Source organism: Capricornis sumatraensis, chromosome 7 (assembly GCF_032405125.1).
Source record: "Capricornis sumatraensis isolate serow.1 chromosome 7, serow.2, whole genome shotgun sequence".
Classification (NCBI taxonomy): Eukaryota; Metazoa; Chordata; class Mammalia; order Artiodactyla; family Bovidae; genus Capricornis; species Capricornis sumatraensis.
In genome coordinates, this window is record NC_091075.1 from 117,652,232 (window position 1) to 117,673,838 (window position 21,607).

At 56.3% G+C, this 21,607-nt stretch overlaps 1 protein-coding gene across 1 annotated transcript in view; it reads right to left on the reverse strand.

The window, feature by feature from the left end:
- Positions 1–21,607, reverse strand: part of RGS12 (regulator of G protein signaling 12) — a 90,775-nt gene that overhangs the window by 59,496 nt on the left and 9,672 nt on the right. Inside the window, exon 2 of the mRNA XM_068975095.1 lies at positions 14,035–14,151. Within this exon, the coding sequence (XP_068831196.1) occupies positions 14,035–14,151 (117 nt within the window). The remainder of the gene's footprint in view (positions 1–14,034; positions 14,152–21,607) is intronic.

The window sequence follows — 21,607 nt, forward strand, 5'->3', positions numbered from 1 at the left end:
AGGGCGGCCCCTGGGTGGCAGTTGGGACACAACTGCCAGAGGAGGTGAGCCCGGCCTCCACGTCTGCCCGACAACAACTGCTGTGGGCAGGAGGGGAGAAAGGAGCCGCCTGTGGGCACGCAAGCAGACCAGAGGCACGACAGCACAGTCTCCACGAGAGTGGCGCAGGGAGAGCCTAGCTCAGGGTGACCGCCTCTGAGACAGAAAGGGGAAGACGTGCAGAAAGGGGAACACAGCAGCTCCCCTCAGCCTTCCTCTCACGGGGACCAGAGCCTTAAAAGGTAAGAAAGGCGTCTGTGCAGCCCACAGACCAAGGGGCAAAGCAGCCGGTCCGGACGGACGGACATCTCCCCACCCCGGGCAGCTCTGGGGTGGAGAGGCCTGGGGCGGGTGGGCCCGAGCCGCTGGGGTGCCCTGCTCGAGGGGCTGCCTGCTGGAGCAGCCCCCTGACCCACAGCCCCCTGACCCACAGCGCTCTCTGCCCAGCGCTGCCCGGAAAGGCCCCGGGCCACCCGGAAGAGACGCCAGTCCTGTTCCTCACCATGCAGCCTTCTCAGTCCACGTGCCACCCAGAGCCCAGCACGCAGAAGCACAGCTGGCCGGGGAGAGGGCCACACATGCTCGTCACGTCCGACCCTTGCACAGGCCGCCTGAGTGACAAGCCCGCCGCCGCACGACGTGTCCCAACTGTCTTCATGCCCAGGATCCACGGGACTGACTGACCTTCCGGCCCAGCCCGGCCACCCGAATGGGCGCCCCAGGGGCTTGGACGTCTCGGCCCGGCGGGCACGGAGGACGCTGACTGCGGGTCTGGCCGAGTGAGAGCAGAGTGGGGTCAGGTCAAAGAGGGCAGTGCCCAGGCGGTGCCCTGGGGCCCAGGCCTTGAGAGGGGGGCCTGCCCCTGCACCCCAGTGGGCAGTGAGAAACCCACCAGCGGCGGCAGTGCCCGGGTCCTGGAACTCGACAGCCCTGCATGGCGTGGGCTCGGGGCCCCAGACCACTTGGGCCGGGCGAGTTCTGTCCCCGTCTCCTGGACAGCAGCCAGGCCACAGTGCGGACGGCCACGGCCCCGCCCCAGCAAGCTGGTCAGACACGGCAGGGGGCTCCAAGGTGTCCACGGAGAAAGCCCACCTAAGCTCTCTTTCTTCCTGCAGCAAATCCTCCTGACCCGAGGCTCGACCGGCACGTCCCCCTGTGTAGTGGTTGAAATACGGTGGATTGCCTGGGACTGGCAAATGGGCAGGTCCTAGAGTCCAAAGTCGGTTCCACTGCACCTCGTGCCTACAAGACGGGGACACCGACGGGCTGATGGCAGTGAGAGCCTCGGGTCACACCCAGCCTCCTTCCGGGTCACACCCCGAGGGCATTTCAAGTGGTCCTGGGAGACGCCTCCTCTCAAGGCCCACGGGTCCTCCTCTCCAAGGTGAAAGACACTTCCAAGTCACAGTCCTTCATAGTCACGGCTTTTCTTGGGCAGGACAGGGCACCCCCGCTGTGACGACGGACAATCTGAGGCTCAGAGCCGCCAAGGGCAGGGGCCCCTCCCACACGGCTACCCCAGACCACTGCCCTTCACCTCAAGACTTCTCTCTCGAGGACTGAGCTGGAGGCCACAGCACTTTCTGCCCCCTGCCCCCTGCCCCTGGCCCGCGGGCAGAGCCAGCCAGCCCCTCAGGACTGCCCGCCACCCCACCACCTTCCTGAAATTTTCTGTTGCTTAAAACAGAACCACACCACCCAGACTCGTTCACACCCTCCGCAAACAACTTATTCGCTGGGTTGAGCATTTGCAAAATTTCGAAATGAATCCAAATCATTTATGCAGGCAAATAAAAGGCAGATTTCTAGTAATTTTTCTTTCACTCAAAATAAAAAAACAACCTTTTCTAAAACTTGCCTCTATATACCACGGGAATGGAAAAGCAGCCTGCATGTAATACAAATTAGTAACTGGTTAACCAGTACGTGTGTATGGGACCCAGTGTTTCCGAAGTTCACGTTCTAGAGAGACAGGAGTGGCAAACAGGAGCCCAGCACTGCTCCTGCGGGGACGGCCAGAGGCGGCACGCTGCAGGCACGCCCGTAAACATCAAAGCAGCTCCCCACCCTCTCGAGGGAGCCTTATTAGCGCCGAGTTCTCAAAATATACATGAAAAGTGTTTTTAAAATCCACTCACACCTGCCCTTCCTTCACAGGCACAACTCTGGACCTGCCCAGCAGACCTGCTTCTATTTCCTATCGGAAAAGCCGACGCAGCCATGGTCCTAAACCCAGCATCCCACCCAGGCACCTCTGCGACAGCAGCTTCTCCTCTCCTCTCTACAGAAGGTTCTAATGAGACGTCCGGAGACCACGCTAAGATGAAACAGCTCTCAGCAAAGGATGAATTTAAACTGGTCCCCGGTAACTAGGGACAATCTTCCGTAAACAATCGAAATATAGTTTCGCCTTTACATCAACACGACGCAGCCAGAGACGAAGATAAAATGTATTCTTCCCACTCTTAAAGCTTTTAAAAACGTTTTACAGTAAGCTCACGTTTATAAGCTCAGATACTAATCAATCAGCAAATAGGCTTGCCAGTAGTTTCCTGTGCACGCATGTGAGGCAGAACCAGCTCATTCCATTTTAAAATACTACATACACCACCAAGTCACTGGGCTGTACACCTGAAACTAACCCATTGCAAATCAATTTTTTAGAAAAAGAAAACTATACTTCAACTCTTAAAAAAGAAAAAAAAATGTTATAAAACAGCAATTTAAGAAGTAAAGATGACTGTAATACAGTTAGGTCGTCGAAATCTAAGTTCACTCATCTTCCAGATCTGTTCCGGTCACTGTGGTGAGGACGACAGACTGCCTCTGCTTCACGTAAGGCTGGCTCGGGATGCGGGCAGCGTCTCCCGAGAGGTTGAGGGGACTCAGCGTGAGGAACTCCCAACCCAGCCTCACTCGGGGTGCGGGTCTGTGGCCCCAGGGCTGGGCTTTTATCACCTCCATGGGACACACTCCGAGCTCCGCGATGCAGACACGAGAAAACCTTTTTCAAAGTTTACACTTAAAAGCCACCATTCATTATCAGGCTGAAAATAAAGCTGTAACCAAGACGCCAGGCTACCTCAACAATTCTGTAAGCAACAAAAACATCTGGAGTGGCCTACCTGCTGGCTGTTTAAAACGTGGGTCTCCTCCAGCGACCCTTTCTCCGAATTCATCCTAAGACCGGAGGACTTCCTACCCACTCCAGGCACGCAGCTCTGAAACACAGCACTCAGCCTCGCCGCACGCCTGTGCACGTCAGAAAGTTTAAAGGCATTTCAGATGAAGTTCCATCCGCTCCCTCCGTCGCCCTGGCAACGGGACACTGCAGGAAGCCGCGGTCTGCCCGGGATTCAGGCTCTATCTCAATTGTCTCACACAAAGAAAAAAAAAAGCCGTTTACATAAATCATGCCGTGAGATCATTTTTAAAGTATTTCCTCTCCCAAATCAGAAGAATAAAACTTCAGCTGATAGGGGCAATTTCTCAGTCAGCACAGCAGCTGCAGAGAATTTGTTTTCTAGCCGCGTGGTGCAGGGTGCAGCCTTAATTACAGCCGCCGACGGGTCTATTATCAGCTCCACGTGCAGGCGAGCGTGGGCCCAGCCCTGAACGGCGGGCTCCTGAGACCTGGCCCCAGGTGGCCCCGGCTCCACCTTCGGCTTGGTCTGCTCCCACCACCCCACACGGCCTCAAAGTGAGGGAGCCACGGCAGGTCCTGTTTTAACTTAAAAGGGAAGCAGGAAGAGAAAGAGCCCTGTGTCCAGAAGCGAGGGAGCCCTGCAGAGCACCTGCTCGTCTCTGGACGTGCGGGCGCCAGGGGCCTCATCCAAGGGGCTCTGGGGGCACCCTGCCCAGAGCTGCGGGCGGGCGGTGGTGGGGTGGCCTGGGGCTCCACCGTGCTCGGCCTTGGGGGGAGAGCGGGAGTGTCCGGTGCACAGACTCCACGACGCCCGCTGTGTTTACTGCAGAAGTGCAGGGCGCGGCCCAGACGGCTCGCAGACAACAAGCAGCTCCGGCCTGGCCACCTCGGACCGTTCTCACACGATAAACACACGGAAGCGGGAGTGGGAAGCGAGCTGAGGCCGCCACAGTCACCCGCTCCGCCTCAGGGAGCACGGGAGGGCGGCCCGTAGCAGGGAGGACACTGGGGGCTGTGAGGGCCAGCAAGGAGGCGGAGGGAGCAGGGAGCTGGGGGGCAGGGAGGGCACAGCTGCCCCGCCCAGGAAGGGGGCCCCGCGTGCCTGCCGGCCTGGAGGGGCCTCAGAGCCTTTCCTGGGCAGGGCCCCGTCTCTAAGGAAAAGGGGTGCCCTCCGGCCCACGGAGGTCCCCTTCACGCCCGTGGTGGCAGGGCTGAGACATAGAGTGGGACACGGTGATCTCCTTTGCACTCCCTGGCCTCCGCTTCCAGCACGCACACACACACCACACACGTCCACAGGCACACGCGCAGAGGAAACCCACGGGAGGGTTCTGGGGGGTGACCCTGCGGTATTCATGGGGATCAGCCGAGCCCCTGACTTGGTGGCCCTAACTGTCCTCCTCGCTGACTTCCGAGGGCCATGCACTAATTCACAGGATTTGGGGGGAGGCAGTGACCCCTCGCCAGAGCAGAGGACAGCAGTCTGCAAAGCCCCCCAGGCAGAGCCTAGCCAGACTAACAGGGACCAAGAAGGAAAAGAAACTATGGGACAGGCCCCGCCCACAGGCACAACCTCCTGGGACAGCGTCAGGAGCTCAGCCGCTCAGGTCCCCACTTGGTCTGTATTTTCACCGTCTTGCACAGACGTCCCTGTGAGCCTGCACAAGCAGCAAGGCGTCACTTCACACGTCTCTTTATCACATTCAGCCCGAAAGGTGGCCCAGCCCTGCCAGGTCCACGTGGAGCTGTGCCCTCTGGGCTCCTCTGTCTCTCTGGGGCTCTTTCTGTCTCCCCTCTGGCTATCAGTCCGCCCCTCCTCTGCTGTCCACAGGGCAAAGAGAGGAAAAGAAGAGGTGAGAATCGGGCCACAATGCCCCTCTGCCAGGCGGCACCCTGGGTGGCAGAGCCTGGAGGGCCTCCTGGAGCTCCTGGAGCAAGGGACCAGACATTCTGGGCACCCACCACACTCACCACCGCGTCCTGGTGGTGTCGACCCATCGCCAGATGGGGGTGGGCTCAGAGACGGGGTGAGAAGTCCAGCACAGCCCCTAAGAAGCCTGGCAAGTGCCAGTGGCATGGAGCTGTCCAGCTTGGCCAAGAGGACAAGGGTGGACAACCTCAGAGAGGCCCCTGGCTCCCACCCCTCCCAGAGGAGGCGGGCCCCTAACCTGAATCAGGAGAAGGAGGCCAGCGAAGGTCAGACCACCCACTCTGGGGGATACCCAAAACTTCCCGAGGAAGAGGAGGGCCGTCCGCAGTGACCATGGTGACCATCGGGGGAGGTGCCCGGGAAACCAGCCTCGCCCGCCCCCAGCTCCTCCCCGCAGGCCTCCTGCAGCCGCCTGGGCTCAGCTGTGAGCCCCGGGCGAGATTCTCGAGTCTGACCATTCGCCGTCCACTGGTCCAAGCCCCCTGCTCCCCAAGCCCTCCCCTCACCCAGACCACCGTGTGGCCCCAAACGTAATCCTAAGGGCCCCTTCCTGCCCCAACGTCCCTCCTGTTTACTCTTGGCAACGCAGCCGAGGGATCCTTTCTAAAGCCGACTGCCACCCTTCGCGTCCACCCATCCGGCCGGGAAGCCAGTCCTCCGCGGCAGGGTTGGCAGCAGTTTCGCGCAGGGCTGTCCACGCCCAGTCGACGTTCCATAAACAGTCCCTGAAGGAGGAGACAAGGCACTGGGAGGCCCTAGCGTGTGCCCCTAAGTCAAGAGGATCTCAGCGAGAGGAAAGATGGCTTCCTACGTAAAGAATTTAAAGAGTACGCTAGCAGGGACAGACCAAAATAAGCAAAATCCCAAGTTGAATTTTCCTAGAAAGAGCAAAGCAGCAAAAATAAGAAATAGGTAAAAAGAGCTTGTTTCGAAATGTCTGGGGAGATTTCACCCCAGACCATGTGAACTCTGTAAATTGCCCAGAGTGCCCCAGAGGTGAGCCAGGGGCTGGAAGGTTGAACCTCTCCGTCAGTCTCAGATCTGAGGTCCAGCTTGGGGTCCCCTGCCTTTGTTTTGGGGGTCATCCCCACAGAGCTCACGTGAAGCAACTCACTCGACCTCAACACCGGCATCGGAGGGACCACGGAGAGCCACCCTCCTCCCAAAGTGCCCCTACCCGGCTCCCCCGCGGGGAGTCTGGACTCGCTCCCCCGGGAGGGAAACGCATGGCCTCAGCGCCCCCTGCTGTCCAGACTGGGCACTGCCAGTCCGGTCACAGCTCCTGGATCCACTCACAGGCGGCCCTTGGAGGAGGGAGCAGGCGCAGAGACTCCTGCCCACGGTCAGCAGAGGCCCACCCGGATCCACACACAGCACGGCTCACAGTGGGGACGGGAGGGCCGGCTCCTGGGAGCTGGGCTCCAGAGCCGCTCCCCCAGGCCTGCACTGCTCAGCTCTGATCCCCACACCTGGCGCCCCCTTCAAGGCCCTGGGCACCTTGAAGATGTCACACAGAGGCGAGGACCTCCTTCCGAGGCCGGCTGTACACCTGCGGGCAGGGGCGGGCCTCTGCTGACCCAGTCTCCTGCCCCACCTCTCAGGTCCCCGTCTCTCGGTGACCGTCTGCCGTGGTCAGGACCACAACATACAGAAACTCACCTGTCGCTTCCACACCTCCTATCTCAGGATCCCCCCAGGGGGGACCCCATACACCCCCACCTGCCAGCAGCACCTCTCCTCTCCCTGGCCCCCACCTTCCTGCACACCCCTCTGAGGCTCCCGGCCCCTCCTGCACATCCATCTGAGGCTCCCTCCCGGCCCCACCCTCCTGCAAACCCTCCTGAGGCCCCCTCCCTGTCCCCCTCCTGCACACCCCTCTGAGGTTCACGGGCTGCACTGCCCACTCAGCACTCACAGGCCCAGAGGACACACGATCGTGCATGTGGCACTCCCGGGAAGCTACCCATTCAGAACAGAGAACAAGCAGAGCCAGCGTGAAGCCCACGCGGCCCCACAGGTCACAGGGAAAAGTGTCATCGGTGCCCACTTCTCTCTATGGTTCTGCACTGGACATGCCACCCCGGGCCACAGCTACACGGATGGAGCGTGCAGAGAGTTCTGCAGTGCCTGCCCGCCCCGCGGCACCTGCCTGTCCATCCCGAGGTGGCTGGGGCATCAGCCCAGTCATGCTGCAGTGGAGAAGCGGCCTGTGGCGATGCTGCCTTGAGTTGCTGCCTGTCCCTTGATCCACAGGCTATCGCCTCAGAAGGGAGGGACTCTTGTGCCTTCAATGTCGCTGCGAACAGTGGACACTCACGCCCACTAGGCAAGAGTCCGGCTGCTTCACATCCACACCAACATGTGCACAGTCCACTGGTCTTTCCATGTCGGACATTCTGCACTGTGGACCTCACGGACTGCCGTTTGCTTCCCTGACAACTTCTGTGGTTGGATCCACCAGAGCTGGGCTTGCCACTGGGTGTCATCTCTCATCAAAGGCCGGTGTGCATCTCTTGCCGGCTTTGCTTTGCTTGCTGGGCCTCATAGGGACACAGGGCCTCTGAGGGTTGCCGCACTCTTACCCCCGTGCACCCTAGGGATGGGGTGCTGAGATGAAGGTAGGTTCTGAGCATTCCTGGGTCAGAGTCCATCTCGGCGTTTACAGTTTGTGTCCAGCTTAGAAAGTCTTTCCCTCCCCAGCACCACGAAGATGAGCGTCTACTTTATCCTCCACTGACTCTCACTTTGCCCTTCCCAGGAAGATTTCCGACACAGCTGGATTAACTCTGTCTGCACAGCACGGGAGAGAATCCAGCTTCCCTTTCTCTCCCTCTTTTTCCATGTAGACCTGTCCTCACCGCAGCACCACTGAAAGACCACGCCGTCCCGGCTCTGCACACAGCCGGCGTGTCCACAGGCGCGAGTCTGTCTCTTGCCTCTCTGCTGCTCCGCTGTCTGTCTCTCTGTGTACTGACACTCACACGGTCTTCCCCGACTCTAAGTTCATAAGTTCTGGAGGCTGATAGAGGACGTCTCCCTAACATTCCTCTTCACCAATGTCTTGGCTACTACACTTGACCATCTGCATTTCAACAAATTTTTTAGAATTATCTTCTTAAGCTCAACAAAATCACCTGTTGGGATTCTGATTAAAATTACATCCAATCTATACATCGTTTTCTAACTGGATCTACAACTGACTTTTTACATTTTTTTAATTGACTGAGGGTCTTCTTTTAGGTTAGGGTCTTCTTTGCTGCTCATGGGCTTGCTCTAGCTGCAGCGAGCAGGGGCCGCTCTCTCGTTGCGGGGCACGGGCTTCTCGTGCCGCAGGCTCCAGTGTGCACGGGGATTAGCTGTGGCGCATGGGCTTAGCTGCCCTGTGGCATGGTCCTTCCACACGCCATAAGGGATGGCACCCACGTCCCCTGCACTGGCAGATGGATTCTTACCCACTGGGCCACCACGCAAGTCCCACACAGCTGACTTTTGCATGTTGACCATTTATCCAGCAATCTTCCTAAATCACTCATTAATTTCAGAATGAACCCATAGATTGTTTCAGATTTTCCATGTCACAACCTCATCATGCGAGAATGATAACATTGCCATTTTCCTTCGCAAGGTTTTAAACTTCGGTTGCTCTACACCAACCACGACTTGCAGAAAACATTTAAGCTGAAACGGCAGTGACAGATATCCTTCCTCATTCCTGCTCCCAAAGGAAAAGCTCAAGTCTGAAGCATGCCATGGGTTTTTTTTAATACCCTTCTCAAATTAAGGAAGTTCCCCTTAATCCCTATTTTGTTAAGGGTTTTTTTTCTTAACCACGAACAGATACTGAATTTTACCAAATGTCTTTCCTGCTTCTGTTAAGATGATACATGATTTTTCTCCTTTACTCTGTTAATGCGGTAAATTACATGACTCATTTGCAAATGTTAAAAACACCATGTCCTTAGAACAAGCGTGAGGCTGGACCAGGTGACGTGGCGCTGAGGACCCTCCGCGTCTCTCACCGGTGAGCTGCCCCGTAGCTCTCCTCTCCTCTGTCTGTCAGGTTTGGGTTCACGGCTTTGGCGGCCTCGCACAGTGAGCTGGGAAGTGACCCCTCTTGACCGATCCTTCTGTTGGTGTCTGCTAGCTTCCCGCTCCGTCCATTCTGCCTTGACTTTCATCCTTGTCCAGCTTCTGCTGCCTTTGTGTCTGTGTTACAGCTGTTTCCTAAGCTCCTGATACGCTTCCCACTTTTCTTCATTTCTAACATACGCAATGGAAAGCTATGAATGCTCCTCTAAGTGCACTTTTAGCTACCTCCCACAGGCTTAGACGTATCTTCCTTATCATTCAAAATATACTCTAATTTGCACACCGGTTCTTTCTTAAACCCTGGACCTCATGATGAGCGCGAGGCACCTTCCCTTTGTCGCCGGTTTCCGCCACACCTGCCTGTGGCCGAGCACAGGCTCCAAGTGAAGAGACGTCTGCGCCTGCTGAGACTTGCTTTCCGGCCCAGCGCCCGGTCAGCTTCACGACACGTTCCCGGGGGGAGGACACCTTTGCCGGGTGCCTCACACACACAGGCACTGCGGGCCATGCTGGTCAGACCCTCTACTTACTGAGCGCTCCCTGCTCACCACACCACTCACTGAGCAGGGAGGGCGAAAGCCTGCTCTGGCACGGACTCGTCCGGTTCTGCTCCTACTTCTGTGGGTTTCTGCTGCAGAGGTGTGGAGACTGTGTAACAGAATGCACGTGAAATTTACAAGGGCAGCTCCCTGCGCCCGCCGCGATGGCGCCCGCCGCGATGACGGCTCCCTGTCCGTCTCAGGGCGGCTTTGAGGTCACTACAGCTCCACTACCCTGCTTCTGCTCAGTACCATGGGCATCTCCTCTCCCGCCCTTTCCCTCACATTTCTCTCCTAAGTGTTAGGGCTGCCCCTCGGAAGCAGATGACCAGATTTCTGATGCTGCCGCACAGTCTCTCCTTTCTAGCTGAGCTGTGTGACCCGGCAGCAGCGTGGCTGGACTGAACCACCCCGCCGAGCCTGCCTGTCTGCCCTTCCTGCTCTCTGCCCTTTGTCTCCCGTTTCCTCCTGGCTCACCTTCTTTCACATGTGATATTTTCCATTATTCCACGTTTTCCTTCTGCTAACGTAAACTGCGTTCCTCACCCTACTGTCTTACGTTGCCTTGGGGATCACGTGCATCCTCACCTTATACAAACCAAATTCTGATCGCCCCTCATCCTCTTCCTAGTGGAGTGGGCACCCAGAAACACCTGACCTCCATTCACCTTCCAGCGCTCAGCCTGCTATGCTGGAATTTAATTTCATGTATTTTCAAACCAAACACAGCTATTCTTGCTTTACATGGTCACTGCTCATTTGAACGGACCTCTCCCTTCACCGTTTTATCGCTCTGTCCTGAGCGATCCCTCCTGGGTCGTCCTCCTCAGCCCAGCGTTTAGACAGCCTTCTGTCGGCCTCTCCCAGCAGACCCAGCCCAAGGCACTGGAGTCCTGAGGGCCCGGAAGTGGACCTGGACCTGGCCTTGTGCGGAGGAGCCGGGCCGGTGGCAGACGTCGCAGAGGCCCTGGTGGGGCTTCTAACGCGCCCAGGGTGCTTAGGACCCAGAGGCAAGAGGCGAAAGCCAGTGCCCCTGGGGAGGAGCCAAACAAGGCTGGGAGGCCGGAAGCAGACGCAGAAGCAGACGGTCCCAAGGCTGCCCGGCTCACCCGCTGAGGGGTGTCGGGCAGAGGGGAGGATAGACAGACAGGATTCCTTTGAAACAGCCTGACCAACGTCATTCCTACACTTTGAAGTCTTCAGGCAGAAAGGTGCAAAGATTCAATCCTGTCTCTAACGCACCAATGGGACAAAAGTAAAAGGTTCAGAAGTGGGGGGAGACCGCAAGCTCCGCGCCCCGGAACCTAAATTTAGAACTCTCTCCCTGCACCTGGGCTCTCGTCTGTGAACCGGGACAATCAGAGGGCAAGGGCGGCCCTCGGTCAGCCACGCGGACACCGGCCGGCCCCTGGACGTTCATCGCGAAGAGGAGTGAGCACTGACCCCAGGGCCCACACTGCTTCCACGTGTCCAGAAGCGGAACTTGCGCCACCCCAAGCCGCTCCGCTGGCTCCTGGCCCCGGGGGCTCAGGCCCCCGCAGAGACCGTTCTCCCGGGACGATGCAGAGACGACGCCTGGCCAAAACCCCCGAAGGGAGAATGCAGGCTCAGTGGGGGGGCCCCTTCTCAGGACCCCGGAGCCCCGAGCCCCTGCCCTGGGGCCTGTCCCAGCCTCGGGGCCTCACAGGGCCGCCCCACAGCTGCTCTGCTCCGACCGCCCAGTACCAAGTGCCGACCACCTTGCAGCCCCCCGCTGCCCCCAAAGACCTCCAGAATCAGTCCCTCTCTCATCTGGACAACGAGATGATGTCCAGGCCCTTTCCAGCTCTAACAGCCAAAGATTCCAGCTTCCGCATCAGAACACAAGTTAACTTTCTGTTTTAAGCAAAAAGAAACCCCATAGACAATTTATTCCAGATAACTATTATTGAGTTTGTAAGAAATTATCTTGCGGTCTATTTTTAAAACATCACTGAGCTCAAATAGACAGCTGCATGCTCATATTCATAACACCACTGGCCGCATTAGTCAAAGATGGGAGCAACCCCAGGGGCCTTCGTCAGAAGGATGGATAAACACAAAGTGTCCGTCCACACAGTGGGACGTTATTCAGCCTCAAAAAGGAAAAGCATTCTGACGCCTGCTGCATGGATGGGTGAACCGTGAAGATGCTAGGCTAAGTGAAATAAACCAGACACAAAAGTCAATTCCTGGAGGCAGAAAGCAGGCAGGAGTGGGTGCCAGGGGCTGGGAGGAAGGGGGGCTGAGTGAGTCACGGGCACGTTCAAAATGAAGTGAGTGCTTATTGCCTTGAGCTGCACACTTAAAATGGCAAATTCAATGTTCTATTCTACCACAATTAAAATACACACATATACACACATGTATACACACCCTAAACAAAGGTAGAAAAAAGTCACAAAGATATTTTCAAAACATTTATCTGACAAAGGATGTGTCCCCAAAATGTAAAGACCTACTACAAAATCTATTTTTAAAATAATTAAATAAATAAAATAAAAATTTAAAAACTAGGAGGACATGAACAGGTTACTAATTGAAAACAGGGAAAACTCATATAGCCAAAGAGCCCATGAAGGAATGCTCAGCCTCACTCACAGTCAGTGAAATGCCAATTAAAATGAGCTGGCATTTTATTGACACAGGAAGACTTCAGTTCGACAGTCCCAGGCGTCAGTGAGCAGAGGGGACACGTACCGCTGGTAAGCAGACCCTGGATGGGCTCTGACACCCGTCAAAGCCACCTGACACCCGAAACGGGTGTGCACACGGACCCCTGCCGCCCACCGTCCACTGACGACCTGTTCAGAGAAGCCTGTCCCGACCTTGCATGGAGTGCCAGGCAGCAGCAGAGTGGAATAAAAATCGCTCATAACGGAATGTCGCAAAACCAGTAAAATAAACCAAAACTACAAGGCAAAGCTTGAAACCATGGTACAGTGTTTTAAAACTGGCAGAATAAGATATGCAGTGAATTACATTTGTGTAAAATTTTAAAACACACAAAATGAGCCAGTTAAAGGACCATGCTGCCAGGGCTGAGGGCAAGCAGGGAGGGGGTGAGCAGGTGGAGCACGTGGGGCTCAGGGCAGAGGGGCTGCTCCGTGTGGCACTGTGATGGTGACCGCGTGCCCTCTCCACCCGGCCAAACCTGGATGACGGCACCAGGGGCGGGCTCCAAGCAAGCCTGAACTGAAGCTAAAGGTCACAGACCCAGCACAGCACGCACGCGGAACTCTCAGTACCTCCTGCTAAACTTCTCTGTGAACCGAGAACTGCTCAAGGAGCGAAGTCTCCTCTGTTTTCAGCGTTACGGATCAAAGAGAAGAGCCACGCAAGGTGACACTGTCAGGACCTGTGGCGCAGAGCCAAATCTTTAAAAGGGGGAGCAGGACCCCGAGAGGCCTTCCTGAGACACACCCTCGTGTGCCCCCACCTCCTGTTTGTAGAAAAGCTTTCTCCTCCCGGCTTTCCCCCAGTCCCAAAGAGCAGATTCAACCGGAGAAGTGAGAAAGCGCGAAAATGAAAGAGAACCGTCAAGCAGAACAAAACAGTAACAGGTTAGCCATAAAGCGAAGTCAAGGGCCTTCAGCTTTTCCTCAGGGCTGCAGATAATATCCTGAGCCATGTCCTTGAGCTGTTTTGCAGATATTGAAACCCTCGCCAGGAGGAAGACGTGAACTGCATGCCGCCTCCCAGCCCCTAGACCCCAGACCAGCTGGAAGCAGAAGGCAGATGGCTGAGACTCCCGTAACATCACCGTGTTACCTCACCACCAACCAACCGGAGAGCTGCCCGTGAGCTGATCAAGTGCCCCATGAGCCCCTCCCCTGAGCCCAGCAGGAGTCCGGGCCTTCTGAGCATGAGATGCCCGCTCCCCTCGTCTGGGGCCACAGTAAAGGCTGTGCGGTCCTTCCCCACAACCCAAGTCAGTGGACGAGCTTTCCTGTGCATCATGCAAATGGACCCAAGTCTGGCTGAGTAACAGGTCACGACAGGCCCCAGAGGGCTCGTGTGTCTAGAACACCGTGCCCGGCACACAGAGGGCACAGGCCTTATCATGACTCTGCTGAGGAGCAGAGGAGAGGCCGGGAAGGGCTGAGTGAGGAGGGCCGAGGCAGGGAGGGGCTGGGTGTGAACGAAGGCTCGCCTTGAAGATCAAGGTTATGGGAGAGGGAGGGGTCAAGGGAAGGGCGGGAGTCAATGGAGATTCAGATGCATCGTTTCTGAAAACCTGGAGAATAAAGAAAGAAACACTCAAGCCACGTTACCTCAAGGTCATCGAGGGAGCGAGTGATGCTCAGCCTCCGGGGCCTCCCGAAGGACCTCCGGCTGGAGGCGCGCGGAGCCGGGGGCACGAGTCCAACGCCCCGCCCGAACTTGGAGCCCTGGAACAAAGACAAAGACCCGTTACCTGCTTGGGAGAAGACCTCAGTTCCGCCCGACGCAGGGCGCCGCCTGGAGAGACGAGAGGAGGGGAGGCCTCCAGTCAATCTCATGGTGCCTGAGTCACCACAACTGGAAACACGCAGTGCGAAAGGGTCACCCAGGGGCCCCGAGTGCTCACTGGGCCGCCTGCAGCTATGCGTCCGGAGGACGACCCCAGCCTCAGCCCCAGGCCCACGAGCAGGGAAAAACACAAGCGCATGTCAGGGAAAGCTCGGGCGGGTGGAGGAAGTCGTTAGTGATATAGCCTGGTTTTCGGCAAGTTTGTGCTTTCACATAATTTTATAAGCGTTTTAGGAAATTAAAGAGTCTCAGGACGTTCAGCTGGTGTCTGAAGACCAAACCAGCCCTGTGGCATGAAACAACCAACCATTAACACATCTCATCCTTTCTCTGGGAAATGACCAGAATTAATTCACTGCCATTATGCCAGACATCTCCCCAACTGTGGCTCAGCAAATAAGCCATCACGTTTTAAAAATAAAAAGCATCACAGCTGAAAACCTCCGATCTCCTGGGTGCGCGAAATCCTAAGTGACCAGCTTCAGGCACAGAAGGAGCTGCAAGTTTCTAAACACGTCAAGACCTCGGGTGCTCCGCTCCGCACCTGTGCAGGGACCCCAGGCATCCTGAGCAACGACAACACGCGAGACTTCCTTGAAGCCCTCCGCGCTGAGTTTCTGCACCACCAACCTTGCAGACACACCCGTGCCCTGCTGAATACACCTCCGCCGGGGACAGAGGTCCAAGCAAGGCCGTGCTGCAGACACTGAGCAGTGAAGGCTCAGAAAAGCCACCCAGAGCGGAGCGTGTGAGCTGGAGCGAGAGGAAATCCTGAACTAAACGGAAAGAGAGAGGAGGGAGGGAGACAGAGACGGAGACAGAGGCAGAGAGAGGACGGAGCTGACTCAGGGAGAGGAGATGCAGAGACGACCAGGACTCCTCGGACTCATCGTCACCAGCAGCAAAGGGGTCCCCGGGGCAGTAACGAGGCACCACACGCTCCTCAGCCCCCGCGTCCCAGCAAGAGCCCGGGAGTGGACACGTCCCCGCAAGCGCGTCCTCATCTCTACGCCTGCACCCCAGGCGGGGTTGCGCCGCCAGCCTGCCCGCCGAGGTCCCTGGGCGATATGATGCCCACGGGACCGCCGGGCACGGGCCTCAGGGCAGCGGGGGGCAGGGAAGCGGGCCGTGAGGGTGCCGGGCCAGAGCCAGACCCCCGAGGGCCCGGGACTGTCACCCTGAAAGGGAGCGGCCGCGGAGCCGTGAAGAAGTGAGGCTGCACGGGGCGGGGCTCGGCCTCTAAGGAGCCAAGTTGCCCAGAAGACCTCCTTGTCCCCAGACGGGCCTGGGACCCACCACGCTGCCTCCTGGAGGCCCGAGTGTGCTCGGGGGCCTGGTCTCCAAGACCCTCCGCCACCCACCAGCCAGGGGTGAGCCTGTGCTCCCACCTGCGCTTCCGCTCCAGGGGACAGGCACTGGGCCGGCCCAGCGGGGCTCTGTGACGCTGACGGACCCTCTCGGGCTCTTCCCTTCGTCCCGAAGGCCCCTCCTCCGCCCACCTCCCTCTCCCACCCCAGCAGCACCCCGGTTCTCTGCTGGGCCTTGCCAGCAAGTTACTGACATACTCTTGAGCAATATTTGTCTAACCTTTTCAGAAAATAGGCCCCGAGCTGTGTCTGTGTGTGAGATGTATTGGAATCCAGCGACCCCTTTGCAGACCCATGCCCGCTCCCCGGCCCCGGCCCAACCCCCTGCCTGAGTACGGCGCACCCTTTCGAGAACCTCCTTCAGCCCTGTTTTCCATAAACAGGCCTCCCTGGGGGAGGCGGTCCTGAAACCACAGGCCCCCAGCGCGCCCACCTCCCCAGCAGGGGCTGCGGGGCCTCTGCTCTCCGTGCTCCCTTCAGGCCTGCGGGCCTGTGAGGGGAGGCACACTGACTGGAGCCGCCCACCCTGGCCAGGCACCATAGTAACTATTTGCATGAGCTGTTTTATGACAGGAGATCCTGATAAGGAATACGGAACTAATAAGCCACCACCAACCGGAAGAGTTCGGGAAAGGCCTAAAGGAGACTCCGCATGTCCGTCCACTTCCCAGAATCCCTCTCGCTAGCATCCATCTTGGCTGAGCGATGCGTGCGCCACCAGGAAAGACTCTGAATTAGAATGATTGGCCAAAGACCACCCGGAACCCATCCCATCACCACAGAACCCGAGACTGCGAGCCATGCGGCAGAGCAGTTCCCCTGGGTTCTCTTACCACTGCTCTCCACCCGGGCGCCCTTTCCCAATAAAATCTCTTGCTTTGGCAGCACATGTGTCTCTTCAGACAGTTCATTTCTGAGTGTTAGACAAGAGCCCAGTCTCGGGCCCTGGAAGGGGTCCCCCTTCCTGCAACAGGCCGAGGGCCGCCCCAGCCTCAGCTGAGGTTTGGTGACCTCAGCACAGTCCCCCAAGGGCCGCCTTCGCGTCCAGATGGGGTCCAGAGCAGATGGGGCCCAGAGCAGGGAGACAGCCGGCGGGGTGAGGGCAGAACCCGGTTGCCGCCCACCTGCCGCCCATCCACCGCCCGCGGAGGGGCCTCTCGTAGCACACACAGTGAGCCGGCCCGTCCAGCCTCCTTGGCTTGCAGGTGAGAAGCCGCAGGCAGAGAAGGGCCCGCTCAGAACCGAGGGGGCCAAACCGGCTCTTGTCTCAATGGTCAGAGCCAGGAATGCCCGACAGAAGGGTGGAGACACGAGGCCGGCAGTCCTGGGGGGCAGGGCCGGGTCCCCACTCGACAGTGCCGGGCACGTGGCGGGCGCTCCGTCCGGGAGCACTTGGGGAACAAACCCCAGCACACGGGGCCATCTAGCTTCCAGCAGAGGCCAGGTCCGCTGAAGGTTCCCCAGGAGACCCTGAGGAGCGAGGTTTCCAGCTGACGCACCTCTCTTGCTGAATCAGGCAGCGTCCAGTCAGAAAGCAAAGCCACCCTGACTGCCTCACAGAGCATCCCCATAAAGAACCGCCAGGCAGGCAGCAGAGAACCAAGCGGGCAAAAGGGACCCATGGTGCCAGGAGGCCGGGGCAGCACGGGAAGAGGAGCTGTCGGAGCCTGCGGGCAGACGCGGGGCGGGTGCAGCAGGACCCCGGCCTGGCACTCGGGCCCTCAGGGGGCACGGGCAATGGCTGGTGTCGGGCAGAGAGGCCCGGGGAGGCGGGGAACCGCACACTGGACATGGGCAGCAGAGAGCACTGCAGGCCCCCAGCTGCTGCAACCAGAGCCGGGCAGCGAGCCAGCTGACCCAGGGGGAGGGCGCAGAGCCTGTCCCTGAGCCCAGTACAGGAGGAGGCCCCGGGGCCGAGGGACGAGAGCCGAACGGGGCTCCTACAAACTCCGCCGTCAGGGAGAAGTCTGAGCCCAATATCCAATCAACTTTAGAACCAACAGAACTGCACTTCCAACATGGCCCCGGGCAAACACGCAGAGGTGAGTCGGGGGACGTGAGAGCTGAGGAAGGGCCCCTCTTTCCTGCAAAGCACCGTCTCAAGACAGAAGCCGAGACTGGGTCTCCTGCTCAAGAAAGAAAAGAGCAAATGCGCTCCTTGTTGTTCAGTCGCTCAGTCGTGTCCGACTCTGTGCGACCCCATGGACTGCAGCCCCCCCAGGCTCCCCCATCCCTGGGATTCCCAAGGCAGAACGTGTCCTACTCTTTGCGACCCCATGGACGGCAGCACACCAGGCTCCCCCATCCCTGGGATTCTCAAGGCAAGACGTGTCCTACTCTTTGCGACCCCATGGACGGCAGCACACCAGGCTCCCCTGTCCTTCACTCTCTCGAGGACTTTGCTCAAACTCACGTTCATTGAGTTGGTGATGCCATCCAACCTCTCCATCTCATTCTCCGGCCACCTCCTCTCCTTTCGCCTTCAACCTCTCCCAGCACCAGGGTCCACCTGTAGAAAATTCTTAGATGGGAATACCTGACCATCTTACCTGTCTCCTGAGAAACCTGCTTGCAGGTCAAGAAGCAACAGTTAGAATGTGCACAAAAGGACAGTCAAATCAAGACAGAAAATTAAGGAATATGCTTTGTTTATTCAATGAGGTCTAAGAGGCAGTCATCAAGAGTGAAAACAGACACTTGTTTAAAAGAGAGAAACACGGCATGTGGCAGAGCTTCCAAGCCAATAAAGGAGGTGATGAAGGAAGCAAGGAGGCCAACAACAGCCTTGAAAACAAAACACAAACCAGGCAGGAAAGGAGAAGCCAAGACTCACAGACAGCACGGGGCAACGCCACGGAGCCAAGACCACACACGGCAGCGATCTCGCTCGCGCCAATCTTACTCCTGAGCCTCGGAACATCAAACTGCATCAGGGTAAACATCCAACCACCTGCCACTCATAGTAACAATCCTAACACATGAGAAAAAGGAAAAGTTTATTAAAGACAGAAAATGCTGACTCAGAGGAGGCTTGTGTAGCTATGTATAACAGACAAAACAGATTTCACCTCTAACAGAGGTTTTTAAATAGAAGATTCAATACACCAAAAAGAAGGGAGAAAAATGCCACCATTGGTTTTATGACTTTGTGAGGTTTGAATAAACTTGACACCAAAACTAAACAACGAGAGAAGGGAAAACTGCAAGACAGACTCGGTCTAAAGCGCCGGCGCGGAATCCCACAAGAGCTCCAGCAGCCAGAGCCCGCAGTGGAGAGAGACAAGCCCAAGCGAGGCTTATCTCAGGGACGCAAGCTGCGCTCAACATGTAAACTCTATCACTATACTATACCATATCAGCATTTTAAATGAGGAAGCCCATTTGATTGTCTCCATGAGTGCAAAAGAACCGAAAAAGAAAGACTAAAACTCAGCACCCATCCATGATGACAAGTATTAACAAGCAAGAAAAGAAGTAGCCCCGGCAAGGCAGCTGCCCATAGAAAGAAGCAAATCCACTGTGCTGCGAAACGTCACAAACGATGACACGTACAACTTTCATGTATGTGCCGTTAATAGTAGTAACAAAATATACAAGGCATCTAGAGATAAGTCTGGTCAAATAATCTAAGAATAATGTAGTCAACAATGTTTATGAAGGCAACTATAAGATTTTACTGAAATAAAATAAAATCTAAATAAACGACGAGAGATACCACTTTCATGGATAGGATAGGACACAGGATATTTCATCCTGGACATGCTGTCCCAATAAAACGATCAGTAGCAATTTTTTTTTGGAGAAGTTATTAGCTGATTATAAAATCTGCATAAAAGAGCAAGGCTCAAGCAATGCCAAGATCAGATAGGCACATCAGATACAACACTATGATTCTGAAAGTACAGTGCGGCTGAGGTACCGACAGCGAAGGTCAGAGAACCGAGACCCACACGTATGTGGGCACGTGGCACACAGCACAGGGCGCCACTGGGGCCTCCCGAGAGCATGAATTCAGTGCTCCAACCAGGCGTCCACACAGAGGAAAAAATTAACTTGTCACCCACTTTCTGTGCCATGCACAAAAATCAACTCCATAAAATGTTAGGGGAAAAAAAGGAGAAAATCTTTCAGAGCTCAAGATAGTAGTGAATGTGTTAAATCAAAAGTGCAAGAGAAAGGCTGACAAGCTGGAGAATACTAAAGTCAAGAACTTCTGTTCATCAAGGTGACACAGCACATGGAACACTGAGAGAGCATTCAGGGGCTGTGCGTAACTGGCAGAGTTACCAATCAGAGAAGACAACCCAGCAGCAAAATGGGCCACGTTTTCAGCAGGCCCCTCAACAAAGAGGAAACCACACCTTTGAGATCGAGGGAATGCAAACTGAAGCCACAACAAGGTGCCACTTTACAACTAATAGGTTGACAGAACGTGGAGGAGCCTCACAAAGGCAAGCTTCGGCAAGCACGCGGGCAATCTGAGCTCTTAGAGGAGTGGGCGCAGGGCTGTCGGGAAGACAGCGTGCTTCTGCGTGGTGAGGGCATTCCAGCCAACTCTACTGAGCTCCTGGACCCGTCTGGGGGCGTGCAGGACACCGGACACGGTTCTCACCGCTCCGGTCCGGGACAAGGACTGGGCACCGGCAGCCACACCAGCAGCGCCGTCCGTCAGTAATTCCATCCGTGCCTGCCCCAGCAACCGTCTACAGTCGACACGGAGGAGCAGAGACCAAGCTCACCACTCGGCCCTGCTACAAAGCTCCAAAGCCGCCCTTCCGTTCTCTGGACGACCCCGAGAAATGCCTTCATATGCACACCTGGAGACGTGTGCAAGGATGTTCACCAAAGCGCCGTCTGTCACTCTGTTAATGGCTGTGTGTGTTTGAGTGTGTGTGTGGGTGAGGGACTGTGTGAGTGTGTGTATGTGAGAGTGTGTGTGTCTGTGTGTAGTGGTGGTGGAATACTCACACAGTGGGTTATTTTATAGCTAACATGACGAACTGCAGGTGAAGATGCTATGAAGTGATATGCAGTATTAGGAGACAAGTTACAGAGCACTGCGTCATAAAGCTACTTTAAGCTTCAGTTCAGTTCAGTCGCTCAGTCGTGTCTGACTCTTTGTGACCCCATGAATCACAGCACGCCAGGCCTCCCTGTCCATCACCAACTCCCAGAGTCCACCCAAACCCATGTGCATCAAGTCAGTGATGCCATCCAGCCATCTCATCCTCAGTCGTCCCCTTCTCCTCCTGCCCCCAATCCCTCCCAGCATCAGAGTCTTTTCCAATGAGTCAACTCTTTGCATGAGGTGGCCAAAGTATTGGAGTTTCAGGCTCAGCATCAGTCCTTCCAATGAACACCCAGGACTGGTCTCCTTTAGGATGGACTGGTTGGATCTCCTTGCAGTCCAAGGGACTCTCAAGAGTCTTCTCCAACATCACAGTTCAAAATCATCAATTCTTCGGCGCTCAGCTCTCTTCACAGTCCAACTCTTACATCCATACATGACCACTGGAAAAACCATAGCCTTGACTAGACAGACCTTTTTTGGCAAAGTAATATCTCTGCTTTTTAATATGCTGTCTAGGTTGGTCATAACTCTCCTTCCAAGGAGTAAGCGTTTTTTAATTTCCTGGCTGCAATCACCATCTGCAGTGATTTTGGAGTCCAAAAAATAAAGTCTGACACTGTTTCCACCGTTTCTCCATCTACTTCCCATGAAGTGATGGGACCGGATGTCATGATCTTAGTTTTCTGAATGTTGAGCTTTAAGCCAACTTTTTCACTCTCTGCTTTCACTTTCATCAAGAGGCTTTTTAAAGCTTAAGAAACAGCAAAACTAATCAATCTGGGATTCAAGCACTTCAAACCCTTCTGATTCTGGCAGGAACGTGGTGGCCACCTAGCTGGGAACACTCTCCCTTCTCCTGTCTAAAGCCGAAGAACAGGAGGCGGCGGCCCTGCTATG